Here is an 18,514-nt window from a genome sequence, read left to right as displayed (position 1 = left end):
GCCTTCCTCCAATCATCCGGTACTACTCCAGTAGAGTGAGGAAATTAAATGAAATGAAAATCGCTTATTGTCACAAGTCGGCTTCAAATTAAGTTACTGTGAAAAGCCCCTAGTCGCCACTTTCTGTCGCCTGTCTGGGGAGGCTGGTACGGGAATTGAACCACGCTGCTGGCCTGCTTTTAAAGCCAGCTACTTAACCAGCCCCAGATGACGCAAAGATCATTGCCAACAGCGCAGCAATCTCTTCCCTTGTTTCCCGTAGTAACCTTGGCTATAGCCCATCAGGCCCAGGGGACTTTTCTATCCTGATGCTTTTCAAAATTTCCAGCACATCCTCCTTCTTAATATCAACCTATTCGAGTCTATTAACCTGGTTCACTGTTCTCATGAGCAACAAGGTCCCTCTCTCTAGTGAATACTGAAGCAAAATATTCATTTAGGGCCTCCCCCACCTCCTCAGACTTTCGGCACAAGTTCCCTCCACTATCCCTGATCGGTCCTACTCTCACTTATTTCTTGTAGAACGCCTTGGGGTTTTCCCTAATCCTTCCCTCCAGGACTTTTTCATGCCCCCTTCTACCTGTCTTAAGTCCATTTTTTAGTTCCTTCCTGGCTACCTTGTAGCCCTCCAGAGCCGTGCCAGATCCTTGCTTCCTCAACCTTACGTAAGCTTATTTCTTCCTCTTGACTAGAAGCTCCACTTCTCTTGTCATCCAAGGCTCCTTCACCTTACCATTCCTTCCTCGTCTCAGTGGGACTAAACTATCCAGCACTCGCAGCAAGTGTTCCTTAAACAACCCCCACGTTGTGCATTTCCCCAAGAACAATTGTTCCCACTTTATGCTCCTCAGCTCCTGTTTAATAGCAGTATAATCTGTTCCTATCCCTCTCCATGACTATGGTAAAGGTCAAGGAGTTGTGTTCTCCCACCGAGACATCTGACACCTGGCCTGGTTCATTACCGAGCACCATATCCAATATGGCCTCCCCCCTAGTTGGCCTATCTACATATCGAGTCAGGAAACATTCCTGCACACGCCTGACAAAATCTGCACCATCCAAACAATTTGCAGTAAGGAGGTTCCAGTCAATATTAGGGAAGTTGAAGTTACCCATGACAACTGTTACTTCTGCACCTTTCCAAGATCTGCTGCCCAATCTGTTCCTCTATCTCTCTGCTGCTATTGGGAGGTCGATAGAAAACGCCCAATAAAGTGACTGCTCCATTCTTGTTTTCCACCCATACTGACTCTACAAACCCTCCTGAATTACTTCCTTTTCTGTAGCTGTGATGCCCTAATTAACAGTGCCACGCCCCCTCCTCTTTTACCTCCCTCACTATTCTTCTGAAAGTATCTAAACCCCGGAACATCTAACAACCATTCCTGCCCGTGAAATCCATGTCTCCGTAATGGCCACAACATCGTAGTTCCAAGTACTGAACCATGCTCTAAGTTCATCTCCCTTATTCCTGATGTGGAGATGCTGGCGTTGGACTGGGGTGAGCACAGTAAGAAGTCTTACACCAGGTTAAAGTCCAACAGGTATGTTTCAAACACGAGCTTTCGGAGCGCAGCTCCTTCACCTGAGGAACATTCACCTGAGGAAGGAGCTGCGCTCCGAAAGCTCGTGTTTGAAACATACCTGTTGGACTTTAACCTGGTGTTGTAAGACTTCTTACTGTGCTCCCTTATTCCTGACACTCCTTGCATTGAAACTGACACACTTCAACCCATTCCACTGAGTGCAATTTTGCCCTATCAACTGTCTATCCTTCCTCACAGACTCACTGCATACTATTTCTACCTGTTCAACAGCTGATCTATCCTCTGATCCATAGCTCTGGTTCGAGGTCAACTTCTCTTCGTCCTTCAATCCCAATTTCTACCTTCTCTGTGAAAGCTGAGGCAAGGGTGTGATCGACCTGCCACACTGAGCCCAAAAAGCAGCACAGCCGATAGAAGCCGGGAGACCCCCTCCCCGGATTGACTCGCAATACCTCGTGAGATTGCAGTGTAAATCCCGCCCGTTGTGGACGGCATCACTTTTAGGCATTTCTGCATATTAAAGTGAATCAGCCAGCCTCATTTGCTGATTATCGAGGTGACCGAGGCATTGGGATCAATCTCCTTCACCGTGGCGATCTCAGGTGACCACCGTTCAGTGCTGGTCTCCACAAACAAGGACCAGTTGAACGGCACACGTGGGGGTTTCCAGGGGATTGGAGGTCCCCATGTGCATGTTCTTTGGGCAAGGTGGTATCCTGACACTGCTGGTGCCACCCGGGCAGTGACACCTGAGTGCCAGTTTGGCACTGCCTGTGCCCAGGTGGCATTGCCAAGGTGCCACACTGGCATTTTATTCACGGTGGTGATCAGGCCAGGTGTGCCCTACGCCATTATTGTGGGAGGGCGGGGATCCTCCCATAGTGTAGCAAGAGATCGGGACGCTATTTAAAAATAGGATCCTGATCTCTCGCTACACTCCGGCAAGTGGAGCTCCTCAGTGCACAAAAGGGGGCTATGTCCGGATGTGGCCATGCATTCCCCACTGAGTCTTCCCATCTAACCCAGTGCTATTTTATAGCTTTGTGTTTCTCGGCAGTGTGAGCGCTGGGAAACACGTGGCTAACAGCACTCGCTATGGTATTTGTTCCCATTTAGTTGAATCCTGTCTAATGTCTTTATTTAGCATCTTGGCCGAAGATTGCCCCCAGCCCCTCACGTCAACCTTAACTGTTCACTTAATACTTACAGAAAATGCTTTAAAATTGGCCATTCTATTTTTCGCTCCAATAACCCTCTGAAGCGTTCTGATTTCCCCTTTTATGGTGCCTCTTTTATTCTTTAAACTTGTCCTGGCTTTGGTATTCTTCCCCAGGGAAGAGGAGAAAATATTGATGAACATTGTCAAGTGGTGTGGCATTGGAAAGATAGTTACAATCCATCACACTCACTTGTAATAACATACACAATGATTCTCAACAGACTGACATCAGTGACGTTTTATTCCAGGTGTTAAAAAAAAAAATCTCAATATTTGGACCTTGCACACAGAAATTACAAAGCATAAAATGTCTGAGATTATAAACACTGATGTTGGAGGATCTGCAAAGTTGTGTTACTGTGAGACGGTATCGACTCCACAAGGGCTGCAGAAGGCACCTAGTTTTGGTCTCAAAATTTGAATTTTGTGCATAATGATGTATTCCGTGTGTCTGACACACACAGATGTGAAAGAGAGTGCAACGTGTTTCTCATTAAGGGTCTGATACTTACCTGAGTGTCACAGTCACTGGCCACAATCTGGGGAATTTGACGTATTTAAAAAAATAATGTCCTCATCCAACATTATTAGGAAGAGCTATTAAAACTGTTTGGTTAGATCTCTGTTGTAAAAATGTGGTCAGTCACTGCCTCACTTACCGTTCTGCCCGAGGACTCGAGAGATGGATAAACGTATCCAACTGCATCAAGGGCTTGAACAGAATCTCTTGCTCCTGTCCAGATCCTGGAGCTCTCCGTCCAGCTCCAGCAGCTGATTATGCGACATTCTCCTGCCACGTGAGGACAGGGTTAACGAGAGATGGTGGTAAGTTTGCGCTGTTGACACAAATCACTTGGCGGGGGGGGGGGGTTCTACGGCTAAGGTTTCAATGAAGAAACCCAGATGGACATCGGGTATCTCTCGGAAAGAGAAGTGGGGATGTCAATGAAGAAGCAGCAATTAAGGGACACTAAATCTCGGCTTAAAAGCTGGTAGATTCTGGGAAGCAAAGGAAGACCGAAGGAAATAAGGAGTCCCGTTTTTTGAATTAGTGGTAAACAGGAGTTTAGGTCTGTGCATGCAGAATGACGTTCATGGTCATCAATGTGGTAAATGGAAAAGCACAATTTCTGCTGTTCATTATGTGATGTGGTACCATTGACTCCATGGGATTGAGCATTCTTCAAATTCCACAGAATCAGTTGCAGGGAACGTATGGGAGTCACATGAAGCTTTCTGGAACTGATAATAAAAATGAATCCAATATGCATACATCTGGGGCTATAGAGAAATGCACAGTCAAGATACTATACATTCATCACCGTAATGCCCTCATCACTTTGCTGAATTATCTGTTTAATTCAACTTGCTAGTTCACAAAGGCGGTGTCATTAATGCGACAGTCTTCAGATGCTCTGTGACCACTAAGACTCTGGAACTGAATGTTCACCACAGTCTATCACCCTTAACACAATTCATTTGGCCAGGCAACTCAAAGCATCTCCCTTCATCAATATTTCCATCAAATATCATCAAGTGGGCAAAGTCAGTGTGACCGGGGCAGCAGTTAAATGCAGTTTGGGAAAAATTAACGTTTAGATACCAGAGGTCTGCCCTCAGTCTTACATTTCATGGTTTAACACAAATATAAAATCCGCAGAGACAGGATCTCAGCCTCATCAACAGCTTCAGTTCTTCAACTTGTCTCGCCAACTCCTCACTTCTGGAACGGGAAACTGCCCCAAGTTCACACCACGAATTCTGTCCCTGTCCGGATTCAGTAATCATCTTCTTTATTGCCTTCATCATCTGCGAGCCCAACATTATCTCCATTGGCATCCTGGCGAATGAGGTCAGGATCCTCAGGGTCATCCTCCATCTCCCCTCCGTTGTCCTCCTGTCTCAAGAAGCACACACGATTAAAAAGGAAGAAATGCAAGTGGCAACCCCCAAGTTCATCCAACCACGACGTGATGAATGCAATTACCTGATTGAACTAAGCAACTCTATTTACCTAGTGCTCTTTTCATGGACAGTGTGCCTCATAAGATGTAGGAGCAGAATTAGGCCATTTGGCCCATCGAGTCTGCTCTGCCGTTCGATCATGGCTGATCCCATCCTGGCCTTAACTCCACCATCCTGCCCATTCTCCGTAATTCTTCAGCCCATTACCAATTAACAATCTGCCCAACTCCCTCCTTAAATTTACTCACTGCCCCAGCATCACCGCACTCTGTGGTAGCGAATTCCACTGAGTCACACCCTTTTGGGAGAAGTAATTTCTCCTCAACTCTGTTTTGAATTTTCTATTTCTTATCCTCAGACTACAACCTCCAGTTCTAGAATGCCCCACAAGAGGAAGCATCTGTTCCGCGTCTACTTTCTCCATACCATTCATCACCGTACACACCTCAATTTTGATCTCCCCTCATTCTTCTAAACTCTAAAGAGTGTAAGCCTAAACTGCTCAATCCCTCTTCATACAACAAACCCCTCATCTCTGAAATCAACTTGGAGAACCTCCTCTGAACTGCCTCCAATGCCGCTACATCTTTCCTCAAATAAGGGGACCAAAACTGTGCACAATACTCTAGCTGTGGTTTCACCAATATCTTGAATAGTTGCAACAACACTTTCTTATTTTTTTAAAAGCGTTTTCCAATTAAGGGGCAATTTAGCGCGGCCAATCCACCTACCCTGCACAGCTCTGGGTTATGGGGGTGAGTCCCAAGCAGACATGGGGAGAACATGCAAACCCCACGCAGAGTGTGACCCGGGGCAGAGATTGAACCTAGTGCTAACCACTGCGCCATCGTGTCGCCCTTTCCTTACTTTTATACTCTGCTCCTTTAGCTCTCAATGTCAACATTCCATTTGCTTTCTTTATTATCTGCTGTGCCTGCATGTTAGTTTTCTCCAACTCATGAACGAGGACCCCCAAATCCCTCAGCTTGCCTTCGACACCCAAGTCCCATGAATGAATTGAAAAAACCATGTGGGGAAAAAACTGGTTCACCATACCTTAATAACCCTATGTTTTCAAACTATTTTCCCCACATTTTACTGGTTCGTAAAATGGTCCCACCTGCTAGTTTTTAAAAGAAATACTCCGTCTAATCTCCTTTGCATTTCTATGCCACATTTTCTATATTCCCCAGTTGGAGCTTTATCACGCCTTTCAAGTTTCAGTCTAGGATCAGTCTCTCTAATTTGCTGCGGAATTCTATCCTTTGCGCTAACTCCTTGGACCTTCTGAGAATTCATTTGTTTTGAAATCCCACCCACCACGTGTTTAAAGATCCCTCATTGATAATCTCGCCTCTGGTTTGCTGACACATCTCTGCCAAATTAATTGGGGCTAAATCGCACACCTCCACAGCACTTCTCTCAGGCCTTAAAATATTTTCTCCCTCACGTTTTGGGGACAAATCATCCGAGCAATCATCCATTCCAATCCATTTCCTACTTCAGTCTGGCCATTCCCCCTGCTCATGGCCTAATTTTACTAACACCAAAGTTCTCAATCCATCAGAACTCAATATTGTTCTAAAATTCCATTCAAATAGCGTTGCAGGGTTAAGGACAGCCTGTGTTTTGTTTTCTCCTGTTCAAGAGCTGGAAACAATTAATTGAATTTCAAATACTTCTGAACTCATCAATATAGAGTCCAGTAAATAAAAGTAGCCAAGGGTCTTCTTAACTCTGGTTCAGGAAGAACAAAGAACAATACAGCATAGGAACAGGCCCTTCGGCCCTCCAAGCCTGTGTCGGTCATGCTACCAACCTTTGCCCGAGCCCTCAGCACTTCCTTGTGCCGTATCCCTCCATACCCATCCTAACCCTGTGTTTGTCAGGATGCCTTTTGAACTCAGTTAATGTATCTGCTTCTACAAACTACCCTGGCAACACGTTCCAGGCACTCATCACCAAAGAACAAAATATACCAGAATATACTAGAAACTGGCAAAACATCATGGTCGAACATACTGGCTTATAAAACATGCTAATTGGGTTTAAGGTGGACCACGAGGGTTAATGTGGGTGGATATTTAAATTGAAGGAGAGCTTCCTCCCAGATCTGCTAAAAAATCTCCCCACCTTTCCCCTGAGATTCTTCTCATTTACAGTGTTTTGAAGTGTTGGAATGAAGCCCTGCAGAGATGTGGACTAACCGCAAGGAATTAGTTGAGAATGCTGAATAATTACAACCTGTAACCTGTTTTTTTGTACATATTTTTTAAACACCGAGTTCTGATAGAACATAGAACATTACAGCGCAGTACAGGCCCTTCAGCCCACGATGTTGCACCGTCCTGTGAAACCCTTCTGAAGTCCCTCTACACTATTCCCTTATCGTCCATATGCCTATCCAATGACCATTTGAATGCGTTTAGTATTGGCGAGTCCACTACTGTTGCAGGCAGGGCATTCCACGCCCTTACTACTCTCTGAGTAAAGAACCTACCTCTGACATCTGTCCTATATCTATCTCCCCTCAATTTAAAGCTATGTCCCCTCGTGCTGGACATCACCATCCGAGGAAAAAGGCTCTCGATGTCCACCCTATCTAATCCTCTGATCATCTTGTATGCCTCAATTAAGTCCCCTCTTAACCTTCTTCTCTCTAACGAAAACAGCCTCAAGTCCTTCAGCCTTTCCTCATATGATCTTCCCTTCATACCAGGCAACATTCTTGTAAATCTCCTCTGTACCCTTCCACATCCTTCCTATAATGTGGCGACCAGAACTGCACACAATACTCCAAATGCGGCCACACCAGAGTTTTGTACAACTGCAACATGACCTCATGGCTCCGAAACTCAATTCCTCTACCAATAAAAGCTAACACACCGTACGCCTTCTTAACAACCCACTCAACCTGGGTGGCAACTTTCAGGGATATATGGACATGGACACCGAGATCTCTCTGCTCGTCCACACTACCAAGAATCTTACCATTAGCCCAGTACTCTGTCTTCCTGTTATTCCTTCCAAAATGAATCACCTCACACATTTCTGCATTAAACTCCATTTGCCACCTGTCAGCCCAGCTCTGCAGCTTATCTATGTCCCTCTGTAACTTGTAACGTCCTTCTGCACTGTCCACAACTCCACCGACTTTAGTGTCATCTGCAAATTTACTCACCCATCCTTCTACGCCCTCCTCCAGGTCATTTATAAAAATGACAAACAGCAACGGCCCCAAAACAGATCCTTGTGGTACACCACTAGTAACTGGACACCAGTCAGAGCATTTCCCATCTCTTTGTCTTCTATCAGCTAGCCAATTTCTGATCCAAACTGCTAAATCACCCTGAATCCCATGCCTCTGTATTTTCTGCAATAGCCTACCGTGGGGAACCTTATCAAACGCTTTACTGAAATCCATATACACCACATCAACTGCTTTACCCTCATCCACCTGTTTGGTCACCTTCTCGAAGAACTCAATGAGGTTTGTGAGGCACGACCTACCCTTCACAAAACCATGTTGACTATCTCTAATCAAATTATTCCTTTCCAGATGATTATACATCCTATCCCTTATAAACCTTTCCAAGACTTTTCCCACAACAGAAGTAAGGCTCACTGGTCTATAGTTACCGGGGTTATCTCTACTCCCCTTCTTGTACAAGGGGACAACATTTGCTATCCTCCAGTCCTCTGGCACTATTCCTGTAGACAAAGATGACTTAAAGATCAAAGCCAAAGGCTCAGCAATCTCCTCCCTAGCTTCCCAGAGAATCCTAGGATAAATCCCATCCGGCCCAGGGGACTTATCTATTTTCACACTTTCCAGATGGCTCGATCATGGGGGTCTGACTATAGTCAGGGTGGCTAATGGTTGGCGCTAGAAACGCCAGATGCAGGGTACCTCAGCCCCCTTCCTGACACCCAAGCAGAAAAAAGCCTCCACCAGGCACTGGCCGTAGTCTGAAAAACAATAATGTCTCTGGTGATGCTTACATTCTCGGCCTCCTGATCTTCCTGATATTCGTCCACGGCCTCATCCCCTTCCTTACTGGCAACATTGACGCCCTGGAGTTAGACAAGGGAGAGAAGAAACGATACAATATTATCCTAAAAATATATTATGCTTCTGAGGTTTATCTCTTAAACCTCCACAGTCACTAAACTGGAAAAAATTTGTGGCAATGAATATACCAGCATTAACCATTACACACCTAATCAATCACTGATTGAAGTCACAGAGAGGGGCCTGACTTAATTGGATTCCAGCAACAAGAGAGTGGGGAACAGAGAGGGTGAAGGCAAAGTTGCCACAGTCCCACTTGACCATAGGCTGTTTTCCCGTTTGAGGGGGGAGAGCTGACTGGTGGTAATGTTTAAAACTAAAATTCCAATTAAGGGGCAATTAAGCGTGGCCAATCCACCTACCCTGCACATCTTTGGGATGTGGGGGCGAAACCCACGCAAACACGGGGAGAGAATGTGCAGACTCCACACGGACAGTGAGCCGGGGCCGGGATTGAACCTGGGTCCTCGGCGCCGTGAGGCAGCAGTGCTACCCACTGCGCTACTGTGCTGCACCCACTGGTGGCTAAAGGTCGCCACAACTCAGGCGAGGGGCAAGGTTGAGAAGGAGGGGCCTTCATGAATAGCATCTGCTGGAACGGGAATTCAACCCGTGTTGCTGGCCTCGCCCTGGATCAGGAACCAGCTGCCCAGCCAACTGAGCTAAACTGGCGCAGGTGCAGGTGGAGGTGAGCGTGGGGGGTGGGGGGTGGGGGGGGTGGGGGGGGGGGGGGGGCTGGCAGGGAGGACCGCGTGTAGAAAAGGAAAGAGAAAAGGAAGTAGACACACATAAATTGCTCACTTTATTCAATGGTTTGAGAAAGAAATTGATATCCAGCATTGTTTATGCTCCACAGTCTACCGCAAGCCTTTGGGAAGGAACAGGCAAGCTGGGAATCAGCAGTGGGAACAACATTGCTGCTTTATCTCAAATCTCACAATGTAAATAAATCAGCGTTTCAAGCAGCCATCTCCCAGTGTGGTTGCGCAGGCCTGCTACGTGAAGCACAGCACACAGCTGTGAGCTGCAGCCTTTCACCTGCTCCGTTGTAAAGGCTTCATCCTCAGCACGTTAGCTCCCTCTGGAGAGAATCACACAGCTTTGTATGAATCCAAACACGTTACACAAACCCACAGGAAGAATGGCAACCACTAGAGCCACAAAGGAAAATGTGCCGGTTGAGTATGGGAAATCCTGGGGGCTGATGACATTTTGGTTTTCAGATATTTCCGGGTCTACTGTGTATTTTCGTTTCAAAATTGCTTGATGGGATGTTGCCACGGTCAGCATTTGTTGTCCATCCCTAATTGTCCTTGAACTGAGTGGTCTGGAGTCACATGTAGGCCAGGCTAGGTAAGGATGTCAGATTTCCTTCCCTGAAGGACAATAGTGAACCTGATGGGTTTTTAAACCACAATCATCACCATTAAACTTTTCATTCCAGATTTGTGCTGAAATCAAATCATCTGCCATGGTGGGTGGGATTCGAACCCGGGACGTTCGGGCAGTACCCTGGGATTCTGGATTACTAGTGTTGTGACAATACCACTACGTCACCACCACCTCCCCTAAACTACAGTCAGCCTGGGCTTACTTATGTTACAAAAGCCTAAGCCTAGGCAAGCTATGGTCTATATATAATAGCTTGTTTCTCCCTTTGCCAGTTCTCACACGTTGGGCGGGATTCTCCGACCCCTCGCCGGGTCAGAGAATCGCCAGGTGTTGGCGTGAAACCCGCCCCCGTCATCCTCCAATTTCTCCCGGCCCCCAAAAGTTGGCTCGGTGTGAGTCGCGCCGCCCGCCTTGGAGAACGGCGGGGTCCGGCGCGACTCAGTGGGCCCCGGGGCTGCCCGAATTCTCCAGCCCGCTATGGGCTGAAGTCCCGCCCGTCTTTTGCCAGTCCCGCCGGCGTAAATTGGAGTAGGTCCTTACTGGCGGGACTTGGCGGCGTGCAACCTCCGAGGTTCCCGGGGTGTGTGGGGGGATCTGGCCCCGGGAGGTGCCCCCACGGTGGCCTGGCCCACGATCGGGGCCCACTGATCGGCAGGCGGGTCTGTGCCGTGGGGGAACTCTATTGTTCCGCACCGGCGGCTGTAGCAGTCCGCCATTGTCGGTGCAGAAACTAAGCCCTCTGCGTGTGCGCGGGGATGATGCCAGCACGCGCTGGTGCTCCCGCGCATGTGCCAACTCGCGCCGGCTGGCGGAGGCCCTTCGGTGCCGGTTGGCGTGGCGCCAAGCCCCTTTCCCACCGGCTGGCGGGCCGCAAACCACTCCGGGGCTGGCCTAGCCCCTGAAGGTGCGGAGGATTCCGCACCTTTGGGGCGGCCCGATGCTGGAGTGGTTCACGCCACTCCCGCCGGGACCCCCTGCCCCGCCAGGTACGGGTGAATCCTGCCCGTTAGTTCTTACTTGGTAACACTTATTACACCGGTAATATATTACGTGTCTTTATCACATACAAATTAGCTGTATAGCAATTCAAAAAAAAGAGTTTGCAGGCAGCATGGTGGCGCAGTGGTTAGCACTGCTGCCTCACAGCTCGGAGGTCACAGGTTCGATCCCGATTCTGGGTCGCTGTCCATGTGGAGTTTGCACATTCTCCCCGTGCTTGCGTGGGTTTCACCCACAACCCAAAGATGCGCAGGATAGGTCTAAATTACCTCTAACTCTAAATTACCCCTTAATTGGAAAAAATGAATTGGGTACTCTAAATTACTTTTTTAAAAGTTTGGTTTTTGGATGTTTTCAAGTGTACGGATAAAGGATATTCGACCTGCATACCATGTTGCTTCATTAAAGATTAAACTCCGTTGATTTGTGGCTTTTTGGGGAAAAAAATTCTGCTTCAGCCTACCACCTACCTCAGGATCTGATTTTCCGAGGAGCTGCTGCTCCTTCAGCCCCGCTGCCTTCCCTGTGAAACCAGGCCTCTCAACTTCAGCTTCTTCAAACTCATCTTCGCCCTGGTTATTGGGGTCCTGAGCCGGGTCCTCATCGATATCTGGGATCTGAAGAAAGAATTTGGATCAAAACCTGCACCTGGGCCTGACTGCCGAGAGCCGGGAAAAGTGATGACCACTCTGTGGCCGGAAATCTGCTGGAAGTCAGCGTTCCCTGAAGCATTTTTCATCGGATCCGGGATCATGGCCGCCATGGATCTCATGCTTCTTTGACTTTCCCTTGACATGGAAATCTAAGACTTGACTGTTTTTCCCTTCCGCCTCTGTGGAGTGAGGCGCATAGATGTCAAGTGTTGTTGATGTTGTTTGACAGCCTTGGAGGAGCTGGACTTTGGGAAGGAGTGGTTGTGCCTACTTGTAAGTGGAAGTTACGGAGAGGAGTTGTGCGTCTGAGCCCAGGAAGATTCTCGGGAAGGAGGAAAGAAAGAGACGTTGAAAAATAGTGAAGGGTGGCTGGACTCTTGGACTGTGCCATGGAGACAATGGCTGGACTATCTCTGGCAAGAGTTACACCCTCTCCTGTCTGCTGCTGCCACCAAGCTACACATAAGGAGGTATAAGGCTCGGTGGACAAAATCTTTCAAAGGAGGGGCAGCACGGGGGCACAGTGGTTAGCACTGCTGTCTCAGTGTCGAGGTCCCATATTCGATCCTGGCCCTGGGTCACTGTCCATGTGGAGTTTGCACATTCTCCCCATGTTTGCGTGGGTTTCACTCCCACAACCCAAAGATGTGCAGGGAAGTGGATTGGCCACGCTAAATTGCCCCTTAATTGGAAAAAAATGCATTGGGTACTCTAAAATTTTATTTAGAAAAAGCTTTCAAAGGAGGAGAGAGGTAGTGAGGTGCAGAATTTTGGGAAGGAGTTAAAGGCATAGCACAGAATTGTGGACCAATTAAATATCGATGAAATCAGATCAGAGCCGGGACAGAAACAAAAGGAAGTCACGACAGCAGCGGAGAACTGCTTTTCAACGGGAAAATAATCAAACAGCTCAGCAGAGAGTTACATTGTTGGGTCCTTTCTGCCCCCCTCATTCTAGCAACTGCAGTTTCAATATTTCAGCCTCCGCGTGGGCGAGTTGAGCTCACCCTGGGTCTCCCTCCTCACTGGCTCTTTTATGCAAGTAAACTTCTGATAGGAAATTGAGGAGAACGAATAGGAAACTGTTCGGTAAATTGGTTTTGCCACATTCACACCTTCAAAAAGATCTAAAGAGCAAATCTTGTTCAAACTTTTACCCAACAGGAGAATTTAGTGGATAATACATAAGCACGTGAATATATAACTGGAATATAACAAATACATTCTTACAATGATCGTATTAAGCAGTTCCTTCAAACAACAAATGGTAACAATCTATCTCTTATTAATTTATTGTTACTCTTCATACCTGCAGTAAACTCCCCACCGTGGTCACCTCCTTAGTCCTACAACCCTCTGAGATCCTGCATCTCTGGGGGGGGGGGTCACTCCCATTTCAGATGGAGATGAGGAGGAATTTGTTCTCTCAGAGAGAGCGGGGGTTATCATTTGGTGCAGAGCACTGGCTGGGGGGTGGCGTACCGGTGTGTCGCTCTCCAGCTGCACGGCCATGTTTTCTCTCCCGATTCTCTGGCACTATGTGCAGAAGATCTGGAGGCTTTCACCGTCTCGCTGGCGGGGGAGGGGGCCTGATAGAGCCGGCAACACAGGCTCCATGGAGATCGGGGCCTCGATTTCAAAGGGTGCGCTCTGCGCTGAAAAGAATACTTCCCAACACTCTCCTGGCCACAGATATGGGAACCGCATCCCCTCCCTCCTCTCCCGTCCCACCCACAGTTAAGGAGATAGGGGAACCTACTGCAGCCCCCTCCCAAAAACGAGGGCAAGGCCCCCCCCCCATCGCCAACATAAACACACACACACATATAAGCGGACCGCCCCCCACTCAATGGAGCTCCCCAAAAGGCTCACCCTGGCACTGCCTGGGGGCATGGGCATGTTCCACTCTCCCCCCGCCCTTTCTGGGCAGGAACTACACCTTCACCGGCAAGGGGAGGGGGAAAATCGGAAAACTCGATCTTGCCGGCAAAAAAAAATCCCATTTTCCAATTGGCACGATATTCTCCACTCAAGAAGCCGTTTGTACTCATTGCGCAAAATCACTCCCAGGGTCTTTGGAATTCTCCCCCACATCCCCTCCTCAGAGAGCAGTGGAGTTTGGGTCATGGAATATATTCAAGGGAGAGAGTCTAGGGTTATGGGCATGGTGTGGGGTAGAACCAGGCACGAGTTCAGCTGCAATCTGGACAGCCATGGTCTTATTGAATGGGGGAGCAGGTTCAAGGGGCAGAATGGCCTATTCCTGGTCCTAACTCGTACGTTCATCAAACCCTCTCTGACCCAGCTTTTGTTCACCTGCCTGAATATCCCCTTGTGAGGCTCGGTGTCAGATTCTGTTCACCAATACTCCTAACAAAGCACCCTGGGACATCTTACCTAAAAGGCGCTAACTGTGGAAGCTCAACCTGGTCAAGCTTGTTTCTAGTTCCAATTGGCCTGACACAAAGCTTGCAAGTCCATGAATGGAAGTCATCATTGACCAGAAACAGAACTAGACTAGCTATATAAACACGGTGGCCACTTGCCTGGATGAGTGCAGCTCCAACTACCCCACCATCGACAAAAGTGGCAGCCGTGTTTAACATCTACAAGATGGACTGCAGGAACTCGCAAAGGCTCTTTAGAGACCACCTTCCAAACCCACGACCACTACCAGGTAGAAGGACGAGGGCCTGGGAACCCACCGCCTGGTGGTTGCACACACACGCACGTACAGACACCCCAACAACAACCTGCATTCACATAGCACCATTAACAGCGTAAAACATTAGAATGCTCCCTGAGGTGCCCCAAGGACTTTTTCATGGGCAGTTTTCTATCTGACTGCCATTAAAAAAATGTTTGTGTTATGAACAGTGAAAAAATGTTTTAATTTCTGTCCAGTTATAGTATCAGGGGGCCCTTGAACATGGCTGTTTGAAAAGAATCATAGTTTCAAAGTCACTCACGATAAATCCCAGAATATTTAGCCCATTTCATCCTGTTTTTTGAAGTGGTGTTGGTGTAGTAACTCAATAAATTCCTCACACTGTCAGGAAACTTACCAGTGGTTCCTGTGCTATCTGCTTTCCCCTGGGTGACTTGGCGTGAAGTAACAGTCTCTCAGCATCGTTTCTACCCACATCATCCAACTCATTGTCTAAAATCAAGACCAAAGATGAAATGGTCAGACTGCAAAAAAACCCAAAGGCCAGCAGGTGGCAACACAAGTCACCCAAAAGTAACAGGGAGACAACAAGGAGGAGGCAAGAGGGGGAGGCAAGACGGGGCGGGGGGGTGAAAGAGGGTGAGCAAGAAGGGGGAAAGAGGGTGAGCGAGATGGGGGGAAAAGAGGGAGCGTTTCAGGGGAAAGAGAGAGCGAGACGGGGGGGAAGAGGGAGCGAGACGGGGAAAGAGGGAGCGAGACGGGGGAAAGAGGGAGCGAGACGGGGGAAAGAGGGAGCGAGACAGGAGAAAGAGGGAGCGAGACAGGGAAAGAGGGAGCGAGACAGGAGAAAGAGGGAGCGAGACGGGGAAAGAGGGAGCAAGATGGGGAAAGAGGGAGCGAGACGGGGGAAAGAGGGAGCGAGACGGGGGAAAGAGGGAGCGAGATGGGGAAAGAGGGAGCGAGACGGGGAAAGAGGGAGCGAGACGGGGGAAAGAGGGAGCGAGACAGGAGAAAGAGGGAGCGAGACGGGGAAAGAGGGAGCAAGACGGGGAAAGAGGGAGCGAGACGGGGGAAAGAGGGAGCGAGACGGGGAAAGAGGGAGCAAGACGGGGAAAGAGGGAGCGAGACAGGGAAAGAGGGAGCGAGACGGGGAAAGAGGGAGCAAGATGGGGAAAGAGGGAGCAAGACGGGGAAAGAGGGAGCGAGACGGGGAAAGAGGGAGCGAGACGGGGAAGAGGGAGCGAGACGGGGAAAGAGGGAGCGGGACGGGGAAAGAGGGAGCGAGACGGGGGAAAGAGGGAGCGAGACGGGGAAAAGAGGGAGCGAGACGCGGGAAAAGAGGGAGTGAGACGGGGAAAAGAGGGAGCGAGATGGGGAGAGAGGGAGCGAGACAGGGAAAGATGGGGCAAGATGGGGGAAAGTGGGAGCAAGATGGGGAAAGAGGGAGCGAGACAGGGAAAGATGGGGCAAGATGGGGGAAAGTGGGAGTGAGACGCGGGAAAGAGGGAGCGAGATGGGGAAAGAGGGAGCGAGACGGGGGAAAGAGGGAGCGAGACGGGAAAAGAGGGAGCGAGATGGGGAAAGAGGGAGCAAGACGAGGAAAGAGGGAACGAGATGGGGAAAGAGGGAGCAAGACGGGGAAAGAGGGAGCAAGACGGGGAAAGAGGGAGCAAGACAGGAGAAAGAGGGAGCGAGACAGGAGAAAGAGGGAGTGAGACGGGGAAAGAGGGAGCGAGACAGGAGAAAGAGGGAGCGAGACGGGGAAAGAAGGGAGGTGCAGGAAAGAGTGAAAGTGACAGAAAGAATCAGAGAAGAAAAAGATGATAGATTGTTCAGAGATGGACATCAAAATGAACTCAGGATGAAGACATTTTTGTAGCACTTTTGCAATACGTCAATTAATAACTTTCTCTTAATTAATCAGGACACTGCTTTAGCCAATGCAGGAAGTGACTGAAATCCTCAAGCAATGTAATTACACACTTTACCCATATTCTCTGAAATATATACTTCCCTGGATCAATCGAAGCGAGAAGAGGCATTGTTACATTGTTGACTGTCAACAGGAACTCAGTAACTATCAAAGGCAAAGAGAAGGCTGGGATCAACAGCACCTGATCCAAGCACTGACCCAGATCTTGAAGCTGCCTCTATTCATCGCATCCTTATATTCAGCACAGGCTGATGCCGAGCACAGTGAGGGGGGGATCATGGTGATACCAAACATGGGGGTTATACCAAACATGGGGGTCAGGGTGACGGTGAGCATGGGGGGGGGGGAGGAGTTTGCAGCAGATTTTACAACCGCAGTTCCATAGCTTATTTCTGCAATTCCTTTAAAAACGGAGAATGAAACAAACTGTGTGGGTTAATGAGGAATTGGCTGAAGACTCTGTCACCAATGGGTGGGTCAAAGAGAGGATTCAAAATGCCAAAGACAGCAAGTTTATAAAGGAGCGAAGATGGGTTATCCCTGTTGCCTCACGGCGCCGAGGTCAGAGGTTCAATCCCGGCACTGGGTCACTGGGGAGCGAAGATGGGTTCGCCCTGTTGCCTCACGGCACTGAGGTCCCAGGTTCGATCCCGGCTCTGGGTCACTGTCCGTGTGGAGTTTGCACATTCTCCCCGTGTTTGCGTGGGTTTCACCCCCACAAGCTAAGGCTGTGCAGGGTAGGTGGGTTGGCCACTCTAAATTGCCCTTAATTGGAAAAAATGAATTGGGTACTCTATAATTTATTAAAAAAAGAGAAATAAATAAACAGATAAATAAATAAATAATGGAGCGATGAATCGAGGCGGGGTTGGGTGTGGTGTTAGAGGTCAGACTGGAGGAGACTGCAGAAATAGTCAAAGATAAGGGAACTTAAAGAAAACAAAAGGGATATTAAGCCGACTCTCGGGCCTGCATTCAGATGAGTGTAATGACCCCATGGCTCCAGTCAAAGGAGAACAGCGGAGTTCTCCCCAGTGTCTGGTTAACAATAAATCATCTGCTGATTTATCTCATTGCTGTCTGTGGGGCCTGGCATGTGTGAGGATTGATTGCCACATTTTCTACATTATAACAGCGACCGTTATTTCATTATGTGCGAAATGTTTTGGGAAACGCTTTGATTGCAAAACACATTGCCTGAGACAGAATTTACAACACACAAACAGACCATTAGGCTCAGGCTGCGTAATGCTGTGTCCATGCTGCCAATAACCATACTCCCACCTCATCGGCAGATCCATTAATCCATACTTCCAAATGTGTTTAACTCGCACCCCTTCGAATATACCTACGCTAACTCCCTCAAAAGACTTCATTTGGAAAGAGGTTTCCATCCCTCTCTGGATAAAGATGTTTCTCCTGAATTTCCTGTTGGGTTTATTAGCGACATTCCTACACCCCCTCAAAAGGGGGTGGAAACAGAGTCTTTGAATATTTTCAAGGTAGAGGTGGATAGATAAGTGAGAGGGTGAAAGGTTATAGGGGGTAGTAAGGTGGAGAAATCAGGTCAGCCATGGTCTTATTGGGTGGCAGACCAGGCTCGAGGGGCTGAGTGGCTAGGCCCAAGTTCACATCATTAATAATGTCATCCCAAACAAATCAGCGAACAAAATGGCAGAGACCCAATGATATAAAGCCACAGGTTAAGGGGGATGATTTACACTCACTCTTCATTCAGGAATCGGTTTAAAATGAGCACATTAGAAAGGAGGGATTTATACATTTACCCCTCAACAATTCTTCTCCCCCTCTCCCTCATGAAGGCACTGATAATCCTCTACTACCAGCGGCGGTATTGCCACTGGACTAGTAATCCAGAGAGCCAGGGTAATGCCCCGTCATGGGTGAAATTTATATAATAATATATGCGCGAACGCAATGATCCGTAGTTTCGGGCTCTCCCCCACCTCCCCCCAAACATTTCGAAAGATCTCCACGTCTACCTTATCCAAAGTCATAAAGACCCCAATAAACCCACTCCTCAGCTTCCTCTTTGCTATGAAGAG

The 18,514-nt window shown here is 48.3% G+C and overlaps 1 protein-coding gene across 3 annotated transcripts in view; it reads right to left on the bottom strand.

Annotated features, from left to right (window-relative positions):
- Nucleotides 1-2,986: 2,986 nt before the first annotated feature.
- Nucleotides 2,987-18,514, bottom strand: part of LOC119979603 (Golgi integral membrane protein 4-like) — a 75,275-nt gene continuing 59,747 nt past the window's right edge. Inside the window, exons 10-13 of one of the 3 annotated variants that reach the window (XM_038822073.1) lie at nt 14,913-15,007; nt 11,665-11,811; nt 8,734-8,804; nt 2,987-4,663 (exon numbers count right to left, since the gene is read on the bottom strand). In XM_038822073.1, coding sequence (XP_038678001.1) covers nt 4,396-4,663; nt 8,734-8,804; nt 11,665-11,811; nt 14,913-15,007 — 581 coding nt within the window. In that variant the 3' untranslated portion in view covers nt 2,987-4,395. Of the gene's footprint in view, nt 4,664-8,733; nt 8,806-11,664; nt 11,812-14,912; nt 15,008-18,514 lie in introns of all 3 variants that reach the window. The other 2 variants (XM_038822072.1, XM_038822074.1) reach the window with 2 other exon arrangements.

Source organism: Scyliorhinus canicula, chromosome 16 (genome assembly GCF_902713615.1).
Source record: "Scyliorhinus canicula chromosome 16, sScyCan1.1, whole genome shotgun sequence".
In the NCBI taxonomy this organism is placed as follows: Eukaryota; Metazoa; Chordata; class Chondrichthyes; order Carcharhiniformes; family Scyliorhinidae; genus Scyliorhinus; species Scyliorhinus canicula.
This window is presented reverse-complemented; position numbering and strand designations above follow the sequence as displayed.